General features: G+C 36.9%; 1 protein-coding gene across 1 annotated transcript in view; it reads right to left on the bottom strand.

The window, feature by feature from the left end:
* Positions 1-1250: 1250 nt before the first annotated feature.
* Positions 1251-23858, bottom strand: part of usp12b (ubiquitin specific peptidase 12b) — a 28079-nt gene continuing 5471 nt past the window's right edge. Inside the window, exons 2-10 of the mRNA XM_030161886.1 lie at positions 20849-20929; positions 19037-19120; positions 18425-18554; positions 16384-16664; positions 11525-11601; positions 11340-11423; positions 8584-8781; positions 8381-8459; positions 1251-3785 (exon numbers count right to left, since the gene is read on the bottom strand). Of these exons, the coding sequence (XP_030017746.1) occupies positions 3684-3785; positions 8381-8459; positions 8584-8781; positions 11340-11423; positions 11525-11601; positions 16384-16664; positions 18425-18554; positions 19037-19120; positions 20849-20929 (1116 nt within the window). The 3' untranslated portion in view covers positions 1251-3683. The remainder of the gene's footprint in view (positions 3786-8380; positions 8460-8583; positions 8782-11339; positions 11424-11524; positions 11602-16383; positions 16665-18424; positions 18555-19036; positions 19121-20848; positions 20930-23858) is intronic.

Here is a 23858-nt window from a genome sequence, read left to right as displayed (position 1 = left end):
TAACAGTGAAAAAATTTCAAGTACATTCTGAAAATGTTTGTAAAAATATCCTTTAAAAAATCTGAGTAACATGAACTACAAACAACCTGCAATTTCTTAAGAAATAAGAAAAAAAGAAATACAAGAAAAAGTGTTATTAACAACATTATGCCCAACATATTTACACATGTACATTACACTTTACAGATCACAGTGGATCTACAAATACACAAAACATTTAGTAACAGGCAAAATATTGTTAAAATTGCACTTATTTTTGTTAAGACAGTTCATGTTGTTCATATTTCTTCAGGTTATTCACATTTTTTGTGAAAAAAATTGTAAACATTTTCATGTAGTTTTATTTTTCTACACTGAAACAAAGAGAAAGGTTTGGAGTTGTCATTATTTATAGGTTATTATGATAGTATTTTACTGGTCTGACCCACTTGAGATCGAATTGGGTTGCATGTGGAACCTTAACTAAAATGATTTTACACCCTTGACAGTGAATATCTTCAGTGAAATTTTTGCATTTCACGAATTCATTCAACAGTCCAGATTGGACCTGTTAGCGTGCCAGTTTTGGCCCACAGAACATATGTTTGACACTCCTAGTCAAGTGGGATTCAAAGTGCTTTCTTGTACGAGCAGAAGAGGGAGTGACTTCAGAGATGCGCCACAAACGGGTATTAAAGTGGTCAGAACGAGCCCTATTTCTGTTTTCCTGTACAGTTGAGCATTCAGATAATGGTTGACCCGGCATCCAGGCCGCTCAGAAACTGCAGAGCACAAATACCGTGAAGGTAGCCAGTTTCCGTTCACTTTCCATCCACTGCAGCTCCACCAGACAACCTGGGGTGTTTTTAATGTGAGGCGTGCCAACAAGGTTTAACTTGATGTAAGGAAACAGGTGCAGTGGCAGTGTAGACCCCTAACATTAATAGACCAAACTATTTGGTTTCTTTGTGCGTTAAATTAAAACAAACAGAAGTGAACAGAGGCAGAGTTAGGGAGAATCTCACCTCGGCAATGTCATATAAACAGTCAGAAAATAAAGCCTTCAACGTTTTAGCATTAAACTGTTCGACTTTTACATTTGCTTCACCTGCAGGAATGTGTTAAAAGCTTAAATGTTTGTCCAGAGACAGTGAGAAACAAAAGTGCTTGCAATTATATTTTAACACCTTTATCTTGACAAAAGAGTGTAAAAGAAAACGAAAAATCAGGAGATAATGTATAATCCCCGAATCGCCCGTTTTCTTATTTTGTATGATGCATGTTGGATGATGCATGCAAAGTGTCAGTGTTCATAGATGGCATCTTCACAACTATAGCAATGGATTTAAATTGAAAAATTTAGATTAGAGAAGTGCACATTATTGATTATAGATCAATGCATTTCAGTGTCTAAAATAGGCACAAATGGCACAACGTCTGTTGGAGATGTCATTTTCTAGACGTAAATTAAAGAAATCAACATAATGAGATCAATTAACCACATATTCCAAATTGTTATTTCGATAGTGAAATAATTAACTTGTTTTTTAACAATACTAATATTAATAATAAAAACTGTAATTGCAAGCACGGCTGTGTAAGTTTCCCTTTTCCAGAATTCAACAGCAATATGTTTGGGGTGAGAGGGAGAAAGCTATTTTAATTGTGATTATAAAGTGTATATTTTTATAGACTAGTAGGACATGATGAACAATGAAATACATTATTAATTGCAGCCCTTTTAAAGACAGTTAATATAGTCATTAATAAAGATCCCTCATCCTATAAAATGCATATGACCACAGGGAAAAACCACTAATGTGTGAATACAGACTACGTTTAACATGTCTGCCAGTAGCACTAATGATTAGTTTCAGTGTGGATCTTTAGTATGTAAACTGTGAATGTTTTAATGATGTTTCTACAACCAACAAATCTTTGTTTTAGCTCAAATTTATGACAATATTACCATCTGGATTAATTATGTATATTTACTGACAGATAATCCTTTACTCTGTTATAATTAATTTATTTTGGAGAGGAAGGCTGTTTTAAGCATCAGAGACAGACTCTGAATCTAACATTGTCATCAGCGAACTGTGGACACGTTCCACTCCGGTGAGCATCGCTTAAGTTTTACTGACAGCTGAAACTGAGGAGAGAAAAACATGTTACGTAAAAGGAGAGACTGGCAGCCAGTTCTGCAGCTGTAGCAGAAACACTTCAGCCACAGCTGAACTTCACCAGTGAGTGGCTGTGCGCCGAAGTGGAGTAGGATAGCTGCACATTGCAATAAAAAAAAAAAAAAAGGGTAAGACATTCAAACAGGCTGGATGTAGCATGGCAGTTTGGATGTCAGCACTAGCACAAAGTAAAGTATTTGTCTGTTTGTGTCCCTTTAAAAAAAGGTACTAAATGTGCATATTCTGGCATTTAACACATAACAAAATAATAAAACGACACAAACTGCCATGGCGACCACAAAAAGCTCACAAAGTCAGCTCATGTAGCTTAAAATACCTGAGCTCTCCTCTGTGTCTTCCCTTATTGTGGCACCACACACGAGTGGTAATGGCACGACACAGCGGTAACCTGAAAACCAGCCACTTTGGCTCTGCCTTCAAAAAATACAGCAGGGATGTAGTGATCTGTAAGGCTAATCGGCTTCAGTTTGTAGCTGTTCTTAAAACAGAGCACTCAAATGACTTCTCTCACTCAAAGCCATAAGGTGTTTCCTGCTTATAAACACTGATTTACAGCAGATAATGTGCTCCTTTAAAGAATAAAACTCAGAATATTGTCACTGAGTAAACATGCTGAAAAACCACTGCAGTGATTAATAAAACTACAGACACAAAAATCAGACTTTTAACCAGATTTCTAACCAATTTCACTTAATTTTTCTTATAACTAAAACAAAAAAAAAATGAAAATAATGAGCCATCTGAGCAGCACAGTTTCACCAACACCACATCTGTTGGCTGGCTTTCACTTCCAAGCCGGCTAATAACACTTTTACAAAATTAAAGAAACACTGCAAGATATCAGCTGTATTACTGTGCTGCAGTCTCACTGCACAGCCGAGCATTTTTAATCCCCGATGGTGGTGTGTGTGATGTCTTTTGGTGCCATCTGGACTTTCTGGGAGTTGTTTGGAAGGTTGTTAAACTGTGTTAGCTTAAAGCTCAGGAAACCTTTGCTGTTACTGTGGAAAGCTAAGTTAGCATAAGTTAGCAGAAAAGTAGCTAAAGAAGACTGTGATGACACAATGGTTACTGTGACGAGGCGGGTTACGATCCTCCGTTGTTTCCAACTGTAAATTGGTTACGCTATGCAGTCTCATCCTTCCCAAACTGCTTTTACCTTCAAACAGACCGATGTGCACACAGCAATGTCAGCCTCTTGGATTGGTGGCACCCGAGCCAATTACACAGTGCAAAGCGTGTTACAGAATCAATCCGTGTTGTGTCTTGTTTTTTTTAAGGTGCCAGTTGCAGTGTGGGCTCAGAGGGTAACACCGGCTGTAATCCAGGAGGCTGCCATGCGACCTGCACGTTTCAACCAATCCAAGTGGCGCCCCAGTGCAAAGCTCCGCCTTCAGGGAAAGAAGCCTGGATACATATGTGAGCGTACGGGTGGAGCCGCCTGCAGCCGTAAGCCCCTCTGCTAAGTGACAGTCTGTTGGGGATTTACCGCCACTGGCTTCAGTCTCTGGACTGGTAGAACAGGATGTACCCCGACTCAGAGTTCTTGGAAATGTCTGATGTCAGACCGTAGAACTCCTCAATCGCCTGCGCATCAATTTTCTGCAAGAGAAGAAGAAAAGAGGTTGGGCTTGATTTTTCTTGTAAACCATTTCAAAGTACAGAACTATCCACCTTCCAGTTACATTTTTACTCATACAGAGACAAGTTAAATATGGTGTTACTTGTGGTAATGGGTTGGTTTATCATGAGAAAACAGACATAACAAAATGAAAGAGATTTATCTGAAATAAGAGTGTGTGAACCCAGCATCACAATACATGTGACAATACTGATATGATGATTCAATACACTGCAGTACTGTAAGAAAGGTGATGAAATGTCATTTAAAGAAAACTGTCTTAGTATAACCATAAACAAAATACTATATGTGTAAAATCTGAGATGAAGCATTGGAGTAGGAGATTTCAAGGCTGGTACATCTACCATAAGACTCATCAACATGATATTATTAATTTTGTGTTAATGTTCCTCCATTTGAAGCTCATTTACTCTGTATTGTACTGAATAGATTCATAGAGTAGTGCTGCATCATACCATGGTTTTTATGTTAAAAGGAACAAGTAGCAAGTGGGGAAAAAATGCACTGAAATTAAAAGTGCATTACAATATTTTCCCCATTGTGGATTTGAAGCAAAATTGTATTTGAGCAAAAGTTCTTGGTTACATTCTACCACTGAGTTTAATGCTCTGTCCACACTAATGCAGATATTTTGATACTGATGGCCTCTGGTGTTTTAGAATCTAAAATTGCGATCTAAAATTTAGATCGCAAAAAGTGAGATTTTGAAAAACTTGTTTGTGTATGTGTGTGGACTGTGATTTTGTATAATGAAGCTGCACCTGAAAAATCAAATCCAGGTGTATAAATCCCTGCTGACCTTGATCTACTGCAGGTAATACACTGATACCTGTGGGATCAGACTGACGTTATGGACAAATCCACATTATTTAAAGAAAACACTTTGGTTTATAACCTGTTGCTGCTGCTTACCTTCATGACAGATTCAAGTCTCTGTGTCTGCTACAACCAAACTTATATGCAATGTTCACAGTCTTAAGTAAGAAACAATGATTTATCTGAGCAACTCTAACTGTTTGTAATTGTTTTTGTGACGTCATGTGGACAAAGATACTTTGTAAGACGAAGATTGTATAGACAGATTGTCTTAGAAATAATTAAATAAGTGAGTAAGTAAGTAAATAAATTAATAAAACAGAAGAAGAAAATATCCATATTAGTCTGGACAAGGCATAAGTATATTTAAAGATTGACTTCATAAAAGAATTGAAGAGTGAAAGAATTTATGATAAAGTAGTAAATTAAAGTAGTACAGTTTGTGTTGTTTGTACAGAATTGGAGCCAATTAGCTTTAAGCAGGAGGAACAACAGGCCTGGATTTGTGGAAGTTAAAAAGTCAACCTATTAACGGTCCTAAATCTGACCAATTAACTCACATCACTAAAAGACTGATATTTGTAGTGTTTGGAAACCAAAGAGTCTAAACTTTGCCATCATACTTTTGTGAAGTTACTTGTTTGGGAGAAAATATTGTGCTTTACTTATCTTAATCTAACACAAAAGTTAGCCTGACTGAGTCACTGGCATGTAAAGATGCCATATACTGTATATGAGAGGATTTTAAAGAGTGCTATGTTTTATTTTGGGGTTTTTCCATTGTCCTTCTCACATTCTGCTAAACTTCTTTTCATGTGCTACCACATCTCTTTAAAATAGAGTCTTCTGACAAATACATGGCGTTAATATCAAAACTCAGGCCTGACAACTGTTTCTTATTTGGCTTAGCTTTCTTTCCCGACAAGAGGGAAAGAGGGGGGTGTGAAAATTGAGAAGAGAAATGGCTACAACTTTGGGAAACTCAAATGAGTAAGAGCCAGAGAGAGCCAGAGAGGGATATAAGCCATAAAAGACATAACTTATAAGAGAAGGAACTACAATCTACAGCAAAGAGACAGACAGACGGAGAATAAATCTCCACAAACCATCAGAAATGATAAGTTGTTATTTCTGCTCTGCAGACTCAGCGGAATATCTCAGAAAGCAGCCAGTTCTGTGTGCAGGAGCAGATGTCTGAGTTTGCCTCTTTCCCATCATAGTGGAAAAATTCAGCCCTGGGGTCAGTTTTAGACATCAGTCTGTTTCCTCTGCAGTCAAACAGCAGGGTGACTTCTCCCACTGCCGCCCAGATTCAGAGTTAAATAAACCATCATAACCTTGCTTGAAGACATAAGCAATGGATACAACTTTGCTGTCACTGAACTGGAACTGTAGTTTGATCAGTAAAGAAATGTGAAATTGGGTGGAAAGAAAAAACAGAATTGAAGCATCAAGCGATTCTGCTGCACAAAGTTTATTGCTTCAAACCTAAAAAAAAAAAAGGAGATTCAATGGTGACAATGGACAGTTTAATGGCTAACGTCTTAGTAAATGTAGTTTTGGTTGATTACATTTGGTTGATTTTACAGTAGTGCAATCTAAGAATAACTTCCAAATAATTTACCAACAAGAAAGATTAAAACAGGGTGGTCCAAAAAAGGGAAAGTAGAGGCCATTTACTGAAGCACAGATGTCCAAATTAGTTATTTGTGCTGCATAACTAAATGCAACACGCATTTCTAATAATGAATATTTTATTTAAATGTTCTTGAGCTTAAACAATGCAGCGATTTCAATGTAATTACCTTTTCGTACAATTATCACTAAAGTATTTACTGTTCTAAACATTTCAAGGAAAATATAGGAGAATAATTGCAATTTTGATTACTGTAGAATATCCGTCAAGTGTCTGAAAACAAGCTTAAATACCTTTGCTTTATTATTTTACTTCCACCTTTAATCTATTCTTTCAATTTCCTATTTATGTCTCTTAAGTAAAGCCCACTGAGTTGCATTTTGAAAATTTATAGTCATTTTATTCTGTTGAAACCTTGAATCTCCTGGGAGACCCAAGCCTTCAGTGCAAAAACCATGTGGGGTTTTGTCTGTCATAGCAACAGGAGAAAACATGTTGTGATAGCATTCAGCTGATGTTGAACAGTTTCCCAGCTTCTACCCTCAGCACGCCAACATCTACACCATCGCTGACATGGCATCAGCCAAAGCTGTGTAACAGAGACAACATTACGGCAAAAAAAGCGTATATAATAAAGACTTCAACAAAGCCTGAAAATTTTAACACTGATGGCTGTGCAGTGGGTGAACCACTGATGGATGTACCACCGTGGCATGCTGGGATTGGACTTGGCTCCAGTGACCTCATGTAGCTTTTGGCCACGACTGTCTGCTGCTAAAGATGTGCCTCTCATTTCAGATACCTCCGTGAGAAAAAGGAAATACCGCAAATCACAAGCTGCAGCCAAGCTTACATTCCTTTAAAATATCCAGTCCAATAGTTTACTAATTGCTTGGGGTAAAGGTGTTTGCTTAAAGAATAAAGAATTTTCTATGGTTTATAGCTTTGGTTAGTTTTGTCAGGCTCAAGAGTTTTTTCCACTTCAGATTTAAATGATATACTCTTTGAAGAAACTGAAAGAAAAACATAAAAGGGAAAAGGACAGAAAACTATAAAACTTAAAAAGACACAAATAGGATTTAACAAGCTGAGAAAGGAGCTGCTCAACGTCAGCTAAAAGGTATCACACATGATGACAGACCAGTTATCTATTAATCAGCCAAATCATCACTTAGCTAATAAATTCGCTCAAGATGCCAGACATAATATGTAAAACCAAATCTTCACTTTTAAAAGGCTGCAGTTTGGTGTTTTTGCTTGAAAACTTACTAAAACTATGAATTGATAATCAAAATAGTTATAGTTGTGTTGTTTCTATTCAGTCAAACATCATCTCCTTTATTTCTCTTGCACTAAAGCTTTTATTTTTCAAATTCTCTAAAAATCTGCCTTCATCAGCTTCAACTATGTCCCTGTCCTTCGTTATTGTGAGTCTGGGTCGACCCATCTCTTTGCAGGTGGTTCAGACACAACATTTGGGAGAGTCAGGACATCTCTGTAAAACCTCCCATATGGTTTGTATAGGAAAAGAACTTCAGTTTATTACACCGGCTTCAGAACAGAGTTTCTTTTTCATTCCTGAAGAGTTTCCCTGGGTAGATTGTCTCTGTTCTGGTGTTCTATTGCAAAGAAACTTCATTCTGAAAGCCTGACAAATATGTTATTTTAAGATTGTATATGCAGTGTGTACATAAGAAGCATCAATTGTTGATGCCTTTGTCCGTTTGTTCTCAAACTGCTGCATGTCCTAAACTCTAACTTTTCTCAATTTGTTTTGATGTGTGACTTCCTACGATTAATATTTTCTATTTGCAGGAGATGATGAAAAAAATTAATGTTTAAAAATTACAAAATTAAAGCCCAAGTCATGAGATTTAATAGCAGTAGGATCTGTGTCACTTAATCCTTTTTAATCCAAGATTGCACAGGATTAAGGTGTTTGCACACTATAAAACAAATACCTATGTTTCAAAGATTTATAGTGAACTCATGATGGTTTGTGGACGAAAAATGTCTGCCTAGTCAGAAAAGGTTTCCAGCCTTCCTGATGATGTGGTTGGCCAAAAGAAATAGGAGGAAATTGAATAAATAATTTGTTTTCACCTCTACAATGTCATCATCGAACAGCAGCCAGAAGCCATGGCTCTTGACAATGGTGATGTAGTGTCCACGGTTTGGACCACTGCAGTACAGAGAGACAAGAGAAGATGTTGTGAAAAGGTTTAGGCTAATAACACATACATGTTAACTCACTTAAAGATCCAAGTGTTTCATCTTCTACACTTGAATCAGACCAACGGGCGTACCTGCCACAGTGTACTACGACAGCCACCAGGTCGTACATGCGGTCGGGGTTGGTGGCGTCCCCAGAGGTGTTGAAGAGGCGGAGCTCTAGGGGGAAGACGACGCGATAGGACAGTTTGGTGTAGCGGTGCAGCTGGTCCATGTACTTAAAGCGCTTCAGGTGGAGTGCGAGAATCATCGGCAGCTTCTTTACCCTCATTCTGACAGGAAGAAGGAAGCAACATAAAGGGTAGTTTTGAGAGGATTTAAGGGTTTCCTGAAAGTCTAGTGGCAGAAGAAGTATGAGAGGACGAGAACATCTAGATTGAATCTCAGGTAAAAGATCTCTGTGACATCTTTTTTTGCCACATAATGCTTATGTAGTGTCAAAATAGGGTCCATACTATTTTTTCTAACCTTTAAATAAATAACTTGTTACAGGTGAAACATTATTAACCACCGCAGTACTTACCGATGGAAGGATCTGTACTATTTGCTTAGCTATAGCCAAGCAGTTACTTTTTTTTGTTCAGACTGGTTATTTAGCTCTAACTCATGCAGTGAGTAGCCTCTCATGTCTTTAATGTCAAAAAGACTGGACAATGCCAGGATTGATCAGGATCATCAGGCTTGTGATAGAATGGTTCAGGGAGAATGGGACATCATTTTCATTTATGAATTAGATTGGATTATGGATTACCATAAAGTTCAGAATCTAATTCAGGATGTGATGATGACTTGATGCAGTGGTCCGATTCATCATCATCAAAATCAAAAATTTCTGCAACTATGGATGGAAAAAATATTATAAACTTTATTGTAACACTACATAAGTGTTATGTGACAAAAATGATGTCCCCATCAGTGTCTCCTGTAATCAAAACCAAAGGTGGTGCAGTGAAATATTGCATGTGCAATTTTCTTTTGGCCTGGCAGTGTACTTTCTGCAATTAAGCAAAGCTTTCCAAGGGTTTTTGCATAATTGCCTCACATTAGTAGCATGTTTAGTTAAACATTATCTGAAATGGCCACAGACAAATTTCCAACACTGGCCAAATTTCACAGTACATGACTGAATTATCTAGAATCATCTGTGCACATATTGCAAAATTCTTAACAAATACAAATATCTAAAATTACATTTTGAACGACAGCCAATGCAGATAAGTGTTTCTTTCTGTCTCTTTATTCATTTATTCTCTGTTATCTTTAAATAAATACAGATTCAAAAATATAAATTTATGAATATCTTTCAATTCAGCAATCAATTAAATTTCATTTATATAGCGCCAAATCATAACAAAAGTTATCTCATGAGTCATGACACTTTACATATAGAGCTGGTAGAAACCAGACACTAAAGCCAATTTACAGAAACAAAATAGAATCCTCCAGAAGCAAACACTTGGTGACAGTGGCGAAGAAAAACTTTCTTTTAACAAGCAGAAACCACGAGCAGACCCCAACTCCTGGAGGATGGTCATCTGCCTTGACCAGTTGGCCTTCAATACAACACAACAAATAAAAATCACTGCCATCAGTGAAAAGACAATCTATATTCTGATACCAATATTGGCTGATATGTTTGTAAAAAATCAGTAGAATTATATGCATTATGTACTACATCTCACAATGTATAACAATAATTCCCTAAACCCTTGACATTTAGGCAAATGGTAGACACACAAACAAGGTTAGAGTAAACTTCAGTAGACATCTGCCTGCAGCTGCCAGGTAATGGCTTCCTCAATGCTCTTAAAAGCCTTTTTGTCACATGACTATGTGGTAATATTGAAATGGATAAAATAAAGAGCATGGCAGGCAGCATGTGTTTACCTGAAGAGAACTCAGACTATAAAAAACTCCAACCTACCAGAAGAACAGAACAGAGAAGAAGTGTGGTAATCAAAGTGTGCTTTTACACCATTCCTAATTTGGCTGAACCTCTGTCCCCCACTCTCACAGCATCCTCCTCAGAGATAATGTGAGCTGCACTTGTCAGCCCTTTTAGGCTAATGCACACTACACTTAACGGGCGCCCAAAAATGGCACATCATATGGGTAAAAATACATAAAGTAGCACCACTCAGCATGCGAACTGGACACACAGCTCCTTCTAGTCTGACGGTAATGCACACATAGCTCAGCCTCTTTCACAAACTTCAACTCTTTGCAGCGGGTAAAGATCAACTCTGAATAACCCATGACGAACATCTCAGAATGGGAGAGGAAGGCCTTAACTGGTTGCTATAGAAACAGAACATGTGGTTTCTAATAGAAAAAAAGAGTGGCTGTCTATTCATCTTTGTTTGCTATGAGCGGACTCGTAGAGCAGTCATATCCACTTACAATTGGTCAAAAATCTGCTCAAAGGTTACCAGATACAGAGCTTTTTTGAATGGGGATGACCAATACCAAACTATATATGAACTAAGATGTATAGAATATCAGATCCAATTTGGTGCACAAACCTACATTTATTTATAAATGTCCTTTTTGTTTCAGTTTAAAAAAAAAAAAAATCTTATTCTGAAGTAACCTGGGTCTCATGCTGTGTCAAGATTAGGTGGAAAAAAATTACAAGACACAGCAAGTGTATCTGGAAGTGAATAAGATGAAGAAAGACTAGTAAACTGATAAAAAAATAAATAAATAAGCACTCACATGCAACATAAAAGTCATATTAAAAAGTGACATGTCGCAGTGTTAATGACATCAGAAAACAGAATAAGACAACACGTAAAGATCAAAGTCATGACTTGAAGATGATGTTTCTCACCTTTTCTGGGCTTCCTGTTTGCTGCGACACTGCTCACAGTAGTATTTGTATTCACTACATAACGTCTCTGTATTACTGAAGCCCCTGTTCAACACACAATATTACACATATACACGTTAACCACCAGGAGCTGATGATATTTAACTGAGCACTACATACACAATGAGTATAAAAGTAGATGGTACCTGAGACAGTGTGTGATAGACGTGTTCTGCTCCACATCTACCGACAGATCCAGGAAGTCTTCATCTTTACTGCTCACCTGCAACATAAGGTAACACTCATTAGGTGGACGATCGCATTAAAACAGGATCAAAGAGCAGCAGCGTGTCCTGATAAAGTACTAACAAGCTAAAAGTTGGCATCAGACTGCAATAGTCAGGGACAATCTTATCTGGTGCAACTGGCTGTTTCAGTGTCAACTAACTGAAGACACATTGGGGATTCAGTCAAGCAGCTGCTTCACTCACATGCAACATAAACATCACATTAAAAAGTGACATGTCACAGTGTTAATGACATCAGTGAGGTACAGTAGCAGCAAAGGGACCGGCAATTATCAAGAACCCAAATTAATTCCAGTCTAAACTAATTTTGCATCTTTTAAAATACCACAAACATAACAGAAACACATTTTATACTAAACTAGTTAAATTGCAATATCTGACCAACACAGGACCAGTGGATTGCAATTATTGATGGAATATATACAATGCAAAGGTTGACTCACAGACTGCAATTACAGGAAGCTCAAATGGACTAAAAGTGGAACAAATGGACTGTTTACAGAGCTCAGAATGGTGGAAAGACTGGATAATGCAAATGTAGTGAAATGTGTGTAATGTACCAAAGCAATGTTGGTTTGTTCATTTTTTGATGTCTTGTCATATGTGTGAAAAATTTCAATAAAAACTTAAGTGAAAAAAAAAAAAAAAAAATTTGCAATATCTGAAGAGATTGCATGTGAATGCTGATGGCTGAAACTGGAATGCAGCTAAACTGTTGTTGAAACATGGCCAAATTTAGCTGAAATTGCTTAAGTTAGAAAGTATTGCTCAGGTGAAAAATGAAAACTGAAGAAGCATACAAAGCATAAAGTGCAAAAAACAAGAGACAATGTGTGAGCTGAATGTTTGATGAACTGGCTTAGAGGTATGAAGTCTAGCGCTGCCCGAAACCAAACTCTTAACCCTCTGACTGTGAGCCGACATTACAACCCACTGAACCACTACGCCTGCTCTGTGTCTGTTTGAGCTGCAGTGCTGAAAAAAATGGACAAACTCATTGTTGGATAATCTGCAGATGAATCAATAATGAACACAGCTGCATTAATTCAGCCTTTGACTAAAGGATGAAGATAAAATAAATCTGTTTTGCTTCCCCTCTCATTCTGCATCAATAAATTAATTTGGAGTCTGTGAAGACTGCTGTGGCACAACTGATGGCAAATCTAAAAAGCATTTAAACATTTATTGACTTTCCCTGAGAGGATTAATTGTGTTCATCACATCTCATTTTAAGATGGAGGAGATGATATTGGGCAATTGGAAAATGTACACCCTTTTTTTCTGCAGCTATCTCCTCTCAGTTGAAATCTAAAGAATAAATATAAATAAAGAGGAGCCTGATGCTGATTCATGCTGTTAAGGAAAAGTGAAGCCATTTTTAGAAATGTCTGCTTGTAGACCTGAAGTAGGGTTATATATATAGTTGTCCTCAAAATTATTCATACCCTGGCCATGTTTGTTTTTGTGGTAAAATGAATGAGTTTCATCAAGTTTGTTTGTGACTTTTATATGTGATACACAAGTGAGGGAATAACAAGAAATGAGACTTGAAGAAATACTTTATTTCAGGAGTATTTTATTAATGGAGTTCCAAAAAACACCATGTTTAAGATTATTCATATCCAATATTTACTAAGTCCAATATCTTTTCTTAATAGTCAATAGAGTAGCCTTTGTTCTTGATTATGGTTCCTGTAAGTCCACAGGCTCTCGTATGTCTCCTGTAGGAGACACTTGTTTTTGGTCCACCCTTCCAGGGCCAAAGCCTCCAGCTGGGTCCGGTTGGATAGTCTCCTACCCATCACTTTGGTCTTAAGCTCCCTCCACAGATTCTCCATATGATATAGGGTCAGGAATTTGACCAGGGCCATGTCCTTGAACCACTACTGCACTACCTTGGCGGTATGCTTGGGCTTCTTGTCCTGCTGGGACGTCCACTCAGGACCAATCTGGAGTTTCTCAGCAGACACTTCCACGTTGTCATCCAGGATGTTGATATAATGCTCCTTTTTCATGATGCCCTTTATCTTGATAAGGTTCTCGGTCAAAGTCCTGACCTAAATCATATAGAGAATCTGTGGAGGGAGCTGAAAACCAGAGTGATGGGTAAGCGACCATCCAACTAGACTCAGCTGGAGGCTTTGGCCAAGGAAGAGTGAACCAAAATCCCACAGGAGACATAAGAGAGCCTGTGGACACTAACAGGAACCATCATCAAGAACAAAGGCAACTCTATTGACTATTAAGAAAAGACATTGGACTTAGTAATCCTAAAGTAGGAATAATTTTGAACATGGCGTTTTTTGTAAATCCATTAATAAAATACTCCTGAAATAAAGTATTTTTTCAAGTATCGTTTGTTATTCCCTCACTTGTGTATCACATGTAAGTCACAGACAAATTTGACAAAAATCATTCATTCCATCACAAAAACAAAACATAACATCACCGCACTTGAAAACCCTAGGCCTTTAGTCCATGCCAAAGTTCTTGCACATACAGATGGACGGATAGACAGATGGACAGACAGATGGACAGCAAATTGATGACAATACCCTGCAGTGAGGGCCAAGGGTAAAAATCACAAAAAAAATGGCTGGGGTATGAATAATTTTGAGGACAATTGTATATATAACCTTCATTTTTAGTGGGTGCATGGCTGATCTTCATAATTTAAATGTATGAACATATTTCAAATGTTTTTTTGTACATTTATATGATTTATCAGAATTTTTATCTATTACTTTACTTGTAATTTTAACTTTATACATAACTTTATTTACTGCCATTTTATTTGCATGTTTATGTTTTCTTTTGTATTAGGAATGACATCTACAGTTCTCAGTGCTCCTAAACTGAGGTTTTTAATCAAGGATGAATGGCATTTAGACAGAATTGTGACATTTAGACACATAGTCAATGCCAATAACTGTGATAATTTCTGTTTTTTTAGTATTTGTTGTTATTTTCCCTCCTTAAAAATATCATTATACAGAAATAGTTACTAATTTAAAGTCATTCAGCCCTTCATCCCATTATGTTTGAATGTGCATACAAATTTATGAAAAAAAAAACAAAACTTTAACATGACAGATCTGCAACTGCCTTCTGTGAAAAAAACAATTTATTTGCCAATACTAATAGTGGTCAATATCAGCAAATATCAATGACCTGCTGATATATCAATGTCTCCAAGGCATAAGACTGATTTTAGCCACAGTCTAGTTCCAACCACTTTGAACTAGATGTGTTGAAAAGTCTGAAAATCAGTGTGTAGCTTTGGCCCCTTTTTCACCTACACGTCCAGAAACCTTTTATTTCCAGGACTGCACTTCCCTTGGTAAAATAATTCCTGGTAATCTATGTGGTTTGCATTTCCACTACACCTCAAAGTTCCAGAAAATGTATTCAAATCAGTCTGATGACGTATAGGGGAGTGGGAAAAGAAACTGCACTACACCTAAAGTCCAGTATGTGGCAATAAGATGAAATTTAAGACCAAAAAAGCATGATGAAGACGTAAACAATGACTGACAAGCATTTGTGTGACAATAACCCTGGATGGAGAATTCTCAAGTTATTCTGTTCCTCGTGTTTTACAACATTGTAAATTAAACCATGCGATCTGCACGGAAACATACTAGCTTTAATGTGGTGTGTAACCGCTTAAAATGTGTTCCATCAGTCAGAGTTATTCAGCACACAGCCATTACCCCTCAAGAATGCCATGAAATCTGAAAAGTCCTGCCCCCCTAGTGAGTACTTTTTCAGGGAAAATTTACAGCTGACGGAAGGTTTTTCCTCCAGGTACTTTCAGTGGGAACACGCCGAGGTTTTTCATAATCCTGGGTAAATAATAAAAGTTCCTGCTGTGGAAAAGGGGCTTTTCCACCAAACATTTAACATATAAGTAGTGCTGTCAAATGATTAAAAATTTTAATCAGATTAATCACAGGGTTGCTGTGGATTAATTTTGATTAATCATGATTAAATAGCATTCATTTTTAATCTATGTTAATAACATTTCATTCTACATGGGCAAACAGACTCAAGAAAGAAGGGAATATATATGTACTTAACATGTATATTCAACAGTTTCAACAAAACAACTTGGAACAGAACAACTTGAAACAACTGTTCTGTCTTGGTATTTTTTTTTATTCAAATTTCCCATCCAGAGGGCCAATGTACTGTTTAGCATTTTCCATCTTTATCAGTTTTTTCTGCTGTCTGTCACTACCGGATCAACTGCCCATCTGTACATGTGCAATGGTAACTCTACTTGGACAAAATGCCCGAAATGCGTTGGCAGAGACGTTCAAAGTCATTCTGCACTGGAGATGAGTTAATTGCGTTAAAATTTTTAATTAGATTAATCATGATGATGGATTAATCCACATTAACGTGTTAATTTTGACAGCCCTACATATAAGCAAAGTTTGTCTGGTGTTTGCATGTGTAGCATCTTGAAAATAACCTCAAAATTATGTAAAATCAACAGTAATAACTAAAAGTACTCATGATATAGCCATCAGTGTGGAATACCATCTCAAACTTGCTTTTCAAATGTGTTTTTTGCCTTGTGGGACAGACATTTGTACCAGTTCTGTAGAGTGGCCTTGGTCTAGATATTTGATCTAAGTATTTGATTCTTTTTAAAAACTCAATGAATGTCTTGTTTACTTTCCCAACTACTGCAGAGTCAGGATGGATATTATTGGTTTTTAAGAGTCACTTATCAGACCTCTCCTACTTACAGCTTCACAGTTGAGGCAGCGTGTCTCATTGGTCAGTGTCCCTTGAAAGATCTCGTGGACCCAGGTCTGTTGTGTCTCCTTTCCACCTTCTCCCTCACCTCCCTCCCCTCCTCCTCCTCCACCGCCACCACCTCCACCCCCTCCTCCTCCTCCATTCTGCACCAGCTTTCCATTCTGCTGCCGCTCCTGGCTCTTCTCCTCCTGCAGCAGGTCTGCGATGGTGTTGAGGAGGTAGTTGAGGAATTCGTGAGCATCCTGCTGCATGTAGTTATCGAATAGCTCTGAGGAAGAAAAACAAAAGAATATGAAGACAGGGGCAGAAACACAGTAGAAGAAAACAACATAATTATATAGGGAAGTGGAATGAGCAATAAGCAAATAATACAAAAATATACACACATAGAAAGGGAAGGAAAGAGCAAAGAGAACAGAAAATAAACAACATCAGCATGTGCTGGCAAGCAGAAACACACCAATTAAGAATGTCTTTTTCATCTGCTTTCCGCGCCGGGATTTGGCTGAGAGTTTTATTTCCTCAGCTGTGAGATTCACTTTGCAGCTGAGACGACACCAGCCCTCCCTACCTCCATCACTCTCTTTCACCCTCCCCTTCCCTTTATACAAACGGCTGATGAAAGATCATTTCACATTTCCAACCCCAGGTCTTGGAGAGATGTCTTCACAAGAAAAAAAATAAAAAGGAAAACCATAAATTTTAATAGTTTTTGACAAAGCTACCAGCTGCATATTTGCCTAAGCTGTTAAACTGCTTTACTCACCTACTGGTAATGATAAATGAAACACCTCCTGGTCAAGATTACTTGATCAAGATTAAGTAAAAGATGGACATTTAAGTGTCAGTAATTTGGGATAAATGTTTATTTGATCACCAGCAGGGGACACAGTGGAAAGGATGATCTATAGATTGCATCTAGGCTTCAGTTTGTGTGTCAAAGCTGAAACAGTAATAACTCTGAAACAGAGTTCTACACATTCTTAAAACTACACAGTGCCAATTTATTCAAACTGGTGGAAATAAAATTGACTGAAAAAATATGGTTATGCAAGTAAAACATTAAATAAATAGAAACTTCTATGAAGATCAAAGCTGTAACTTTTGACTTTAGTTTGGAGAGAGATTCCTGTCCATCATTATACCTCACATCAATTCCATCAATTATCTCTCAGTTACATTATTATTTTCAAGAATGTAATGTCGAAATGCAGTTTTATTACATACATACATCTCAACATCTGTGTGCTTCATTATCAACACGTGTAAGTATGCACTCCAGGAAAATGTGCACAAATGTCTATGAAAATGGTGGAAGTATAATCATGTCAGCAGGTGTATGTGAATCTCTTGGGATACCAATATGTAGCTGTCTGTCTGTGTGCAACAACAATCTGTACAAATGCTTGTATTTGTTGACTTGTAGGTGGATGTATGTCCTTAAATACATGTAATAGCAAAACATATAAAACTCCTTAATGAATAGAAAGTTTCATCACAGTTTACATCACAGTGGAACCATTTCGCACACGTGGACATGATCTGATGCAACTAGAAACTATATCTGAATGATCTGATATGGACTGAAACAGGACAAGCTAAGCTAACTCAACCCTCTTATCATGACGGGATAATATTGTGACTGATTGACCCACTTTGTTACAGATGTACTTTAAGTTTTGATACTGCCTTGTCTGTGCTTGTTGACGCTCTTCTTATGTCTTTGCATTTTCGTTTTATTGTCTGTTTGTTAAAACTGTAAAAGCTGGCAAAAAATACAAGATTAAAAAAAAAAAGAAAAGCAGTTTCATTGCCAAAAAAATAATGCATTTCATATGGCATGCACGTAAAGTCCATGCTTTCAAAGAAAGTCCCAACAGTAGCAGCCAGGATTTTACTTGGCATACAATCAGTGGTATCACATTTTAAACCAGCTTTAGCCTTAAAATTTGAGCTATTTATGCAGACGAGAGCATGAAAGTCCTTCTTTGACAGAAAACCCACAACTGAAATATATTGCATAGGTACCGTTTTCTTTTCTCAGCCGTGAGATGAATTTCTTTGGTGGGATGACTCCCACTTTCTTCTTCTGTGTGGCGATGCTGTTGAACAGGTCGGCCAGACAGGTGAGGAGGGACTCCTTACGCCGAGGCTGCACCTAAACAGAGCAACAGCAAGCGATGTATAAACACCAGTTCCTATCACACCATAACACTTACAAGCCCACAGACAGTGATGGAAACATTAACAATTCTGATGTGCAGAGACAAACTGCAAGTGAGCAGAGGCAACTGATATTCATTCATTTATCTTCTGAACCGCATTATCTTCGAGAGGGTAATGGAGGTGTTATAAAGTTTATCATTATCAATTAAAGGAAGAACCAACATATCATATAGTAATATAATGCTCAATATCATAAAACTGTTTAACAGGGACCAGCACTTGTTCCACTCAAAGACATTTAACATTTCGAAAGCCCTACCAATTCATCAAATAGCAAAAAACAAAACACCACCTTCACTTCAGGCCTCTACAGTATTTTTGGACATCTGAGTGCATTCTTTGAATCCACTGTGACGCCCTCTGCACAGATATAGTGTTAGCCGATATGGCTCCGGCGTTTCTCTCAACACTCACCTTGTACGCCAGCACTTTCTCCCTGAACGGTCGACAGAAATACAAAGCCTGCAGCACTGAGTTACAGTAGCAGGTGTTGCCAAACTGTAAAAAAAAACCAAAAAAACACAAGAAAGGCTATATGAAAGATTATACGTATAATTTGCACAGTCTTAAAGGCATGACCAGAGGAGTGGTCTGACACTGAATCTTTACACAGTCTGAGATGATTCAGGGTAAATACTCAAGATGTGTTAGATGACTGTACATTCTCAGTATTTCTTGAGCGAAACTGGCATAAAATGGTTTAGAGCTTTCAATCTAACTACATACATGGAAGCTAAATAAAGTGATTTGATAAGAACTGTTTGATTCTGAAACTTCTCTGAGTCTGAATACAGGCACTTAATTCAAGACCTATTCAAGATCATTTTCACCAGAGTCTAATCACCTTTTGATTTTTTTTTCTTATTCAATCAGTGCTTCAATGTGGCTGATGCAGAGGTCAGGTGGGAAAAATGTAGGATTATTGCCTTAAGGTTAATCAACATTATGCTAACATTATAGTGCAAGTATAAAGTTAAAAAAATTAAAAAGAAAAACATTATCTTTAATGGTTTGTATGTGACACAGTGTAGTTTAACTCACACTGATGAAAGGAAATTAACTAGATGGATAAATTAAATTAGATAACATGTCTCTGGGCATTTAGACTTTGCATTTCAAAGCCCATAGATAATCTTTAACCCTAAAAGACCTGAACAACCAAAGGCATCTACTGATCTAAAATGTTTAATAATAATAATAATAATAATAATAATAATAATAATAATAATACATTTTATTTCTAAGCACCACTGAAGACACCCAAGGACACTGTACAACAAGATAAAACAGCGAATGCATAATATACAATCATAGCTTCTGAACCTCTAATTCTATCTGTACATCGAAACAATTCAAGTAAAACAGAGTTTTCCCAGCTTTCCACTTCCTTCCACCGCATAAGATGTGATCCATTATGGTGTTCAGAGGCTCTGTAGTGAATATTGAAACACCATCATCCTCTGCAACATTGATTTGATAGTAGAATCCATGTAGTTTGACAAAAGACAGCGGTGGTTAACACTAGCTTTTAAATTTAGTTCATATCATATTTTGCTGAAAGGGGTCACTTTTTCCTCAGTTTTAAGTTTGATATAATAATCTTTAAATTTACTCTGAGCTTTTATGATATATCTACATTGACAGTAAATTAAATATAGGAAAATATCTGATTTTCACACAAAAAATACAGAGAATTACATAATAAATAATAATTCACATAGGAAAGGTTACATTTAGAGAATAATAATTTAGAAATCACCACAAAAATAGTTCTGTCTTTCATGGTTAAATGAAACTATTAGTCTTTATTCATAACATTCAATTACTTAATATCTATTAAACTCTGAAGACAAGTAATTTTATGTTTTTTAAGAACATGGAGATGCTCTGATTTTCTCTGTCCCTACAATGAAATGTACCATGTCATATCATTATGGGCAAAAGGCATAGAAAGAAATGATTATATTAAGCATGTATGTGGACTTTACATGTTGATATTTTCCGACGAGCAAATTATCAAAGGGTTTATCTCACCCACCTCAAAACAAGTGAAAATTCTGTCTGATCAGACCTATCACCTTTAACTGAGGTGTTTACACGACACATTTTTTAATAGAGTCCATGCAAAAACAGCTACTGTGTGCCACTGAATGAAAACATTAAAGTAACAGAAATTGTAATCATGTAAAAATACTGCCTGGGCACCTACACATGAGTGGCACTTACATTGACCAATCCAAAGTAGTGTTCATTAACGGGAAACTGTTCCGGTCCAATCTCCTTTTCCAAGGCAGAGGCATTGGCGCCCTGAAGAAGAGGATAAAGAACAAAAAAAAACATATAACATCCTCTGTGGATTAGAACAAGCAAACAAATAAAACGTGCATTCACATCTAATGGTAATTCCAATTATTTCTAAGCAGAACAACATTATCCATCAATAAACCACTATTTCCTCTTCATTGTTATCCATTTTCCTGTTTGTTTTTATCTCTGCTCTGCTGGGCATTGAAACATCTGTTTGGTGCAGCTGGGCTTCCTACTTCATATCCTCCACTTTTAGAGTCATTACTGTTTTATACACTTCATCATTTACAGTAGTTTACTGTCACTTATCACTTATCAGAGTTCCCTCCCTCTTTATATGACATTCAGGACTTTGTTCTCAGCATCAGTTCTGTGCCAAAAGCCACAAAAATAGACAGAATGCATTTAGGTGCAAAAAGCACTGCTACATCATCAGTTTATGATAAGATGACTTTATACATGTAACAGGGGTTGTATATCGAATGTATGCTAGATAAATTGGACCGTGTACAGTACACAATAACAATAATTCCGGAACAGAAAAGATTCTTTCTTCAAAATCCACCAACATTAAGATTTCAATCACACCATCCTCATGTAACCATTAAATCAGTAAAACACTTGGACAGTTTGATGTAGTTCAAACCTCGACAACACAAAGATGCAACTTGAGTTGATCTTACTTTATCACAAATCAGCCTTTAGTGTCAAAAATTCAGATGTTTCCTTGGCTCATGTCATGGATTGTCTTGAATAAAATAATGTGAAAACTTCTAGGCTACTAAGTTCATCATGGGACCTTGAGAAATGTTAAAGCTCCACTCCATGTATATTTTTAACTTCAGAATTTTTTAAGAGCCACATTTCACAATTAGTAGGTGCTTTTTAAGCCTCACTAACTGCTTATTTTTCAATGGGTTGGAAACTGAACTTAATATCCAATGACCACAGATAATGTGCAACACATTTCCACATAAATAGTTTCTGCAGAAATCTAATTTTTAGAAAGAATTTTTTGTCATAATGAAGAATCCTTAAAAAAGTGAAAGTCTCCACTAGTATTTACTTTCTTTCAAACAAATGCGTAGTGTCATTTTTAATCAGAGCTTGATGTTATGTGGTTTTATTAAAAAAAATAAAAATAAAAAGACTGCAATACAACTTCAGATATGAAAAATACACAGTTTGTAAATTATTTCAATTCATTGCAGGATTACAAATATTTTCAATGCATTCCTCCATTTAATAATCTACTGAACAGCGTAAACAAAAATTATCAGCCCATGTAATAATACAATCGCAAAAGGCTGCACTTTACAAGGTGCAGGCTTAGGAGGTTTTAGTTTGATCTAATTGTAGAAATGAAAAAAAAAAAAAATCATGAGTTCAATAATCATGTGTTGTCTTGCAATATTTTGGCTTCAGTGAGACTGAGCAGAGAGACATACTGGCTAAAACATGTAAAATTACAGTTTATTTATGCCAGTTTAAGTCAGTGTGTTTGACCTAAGATTTCTGAATGAGTGACCTGTGTATTTTCCTCAATAGTCAGCCAAGCATCAAGTTAAACCCCAAAATAACAACATGATTTTTTCACCAAGTCATGTTGCCATACTTCTAAGTATAGCTAATTCTTAAATACAACTACTACTGATTATAAAAAGTATCAGAGTAGAGGTAGAGATGTAAGGATTAGAGATTTTGGTGCTACAATTATCGTCAGAGAAATAATCGTGGTTTGACGAAAACTACGATTATTTTCCGGGGAGTGGGTTATATTTGGGGATGTGGTCCGTGCTGTGCGTACCTCACTATGTGTACTCGCAGAACATACAACCATACATCCCTTTGCAAAGCAAAACTTAACACGTGTTACTAATTCCCCTACTTCTCCCACTGTTGTGAAGTTCATTTACCTTTTCCCTGCCTCCTGAAACTTCACTAACTTCAATTTGAGGGGGCAGGATTGGTTGTTTAAAGCGACATTACCCCTTCTTGCCCCCTTGCAGAACTGGGCCCGCTCTACAGGTGCATCAGACTATTTTATGCAGTTTGCCTTGTGATCAAACAGAGCGTGTTTACAGAATCAATTCACAAGTTAACCCACCTGAAGCTTGTATGACAGTCTGAACTGCAGAAGAATGGCCTTACTCTACCAAAGCTATGCAGCCAGATTGTTGTGAATGGGATGTGCAATGGTAGAAAGCTGCGTAGATGATGGTAGCGAACGCAAACTCCATGGAAATGAAAGCGAACCCGTACCGAAAATATATTTACGGTTAAGAAAATTTAGAAATATGTCCATCTTCCCTGAGACACACAGTCAGCTTGTTGTTGCTCTGTCATTTTCACTCGTGGAATGTTGAATGCAGTGTTTCTGTAACGTTGCTTTCATTCCATGCGGGAAGCGCATATCAGCGTGTCTTTGCTTCTGCTCTTAATCTACAGTACTTTATGTGACAGCTTTTGGCAGTTTTGATGATTAATTAACCATGACGTTTAAAATCGAGATTAATCGTAACACCATGATATTGTTACAACCCTAAGTAGAGGAAGAGCTTTGGGATTTTTCAGTCCTCGGAATTAGGGCTGCACGATTTTGGCAAAAAAAAAAAATCCCGATTTTTTTCCTCTAAAAACTCGATTTTCGATTTTGATTTCGATTTTTGGGTAAAACTACAAAAGACAACAGAAGTCAGCATGTCGTTTTCGTGAGCAGCCCACAATGCAAGGCACTGCTCTGACCTCAAATCTTTGATGGTATCATGTGATGAACCCACAGAAGTTTTTTTCTTAATTAAATCTTTATTGAATGAAGTAGAGTATACGAACAATGTATACAACAAGAAAATAACATAAGTTTGCCAGGGGGAAGACACTATAATACAATGTCCAAATCAGAGCAAATACTTATGTTTTTTATAGCCTT

This window comes from Sphaeramia orbicularis, chromosome 18 (assembly GCF_902148855.1).
Source record: "Sphaeramia orbicularis chromosome 18, fSphaOr1.1, whole genome shotgun sequence".
Lineage (NCBI taxonomy): Eukaryota > Metazoa > Chordata > Actinopteri > Kurtiformes > Apogonidae > Sphaeramia > Sphaeramia orbicularis.
Note: the sequence above shows the minus strand (reverse complement) of the source record. Positions and strands in the feature narration are given on the sequence as shown.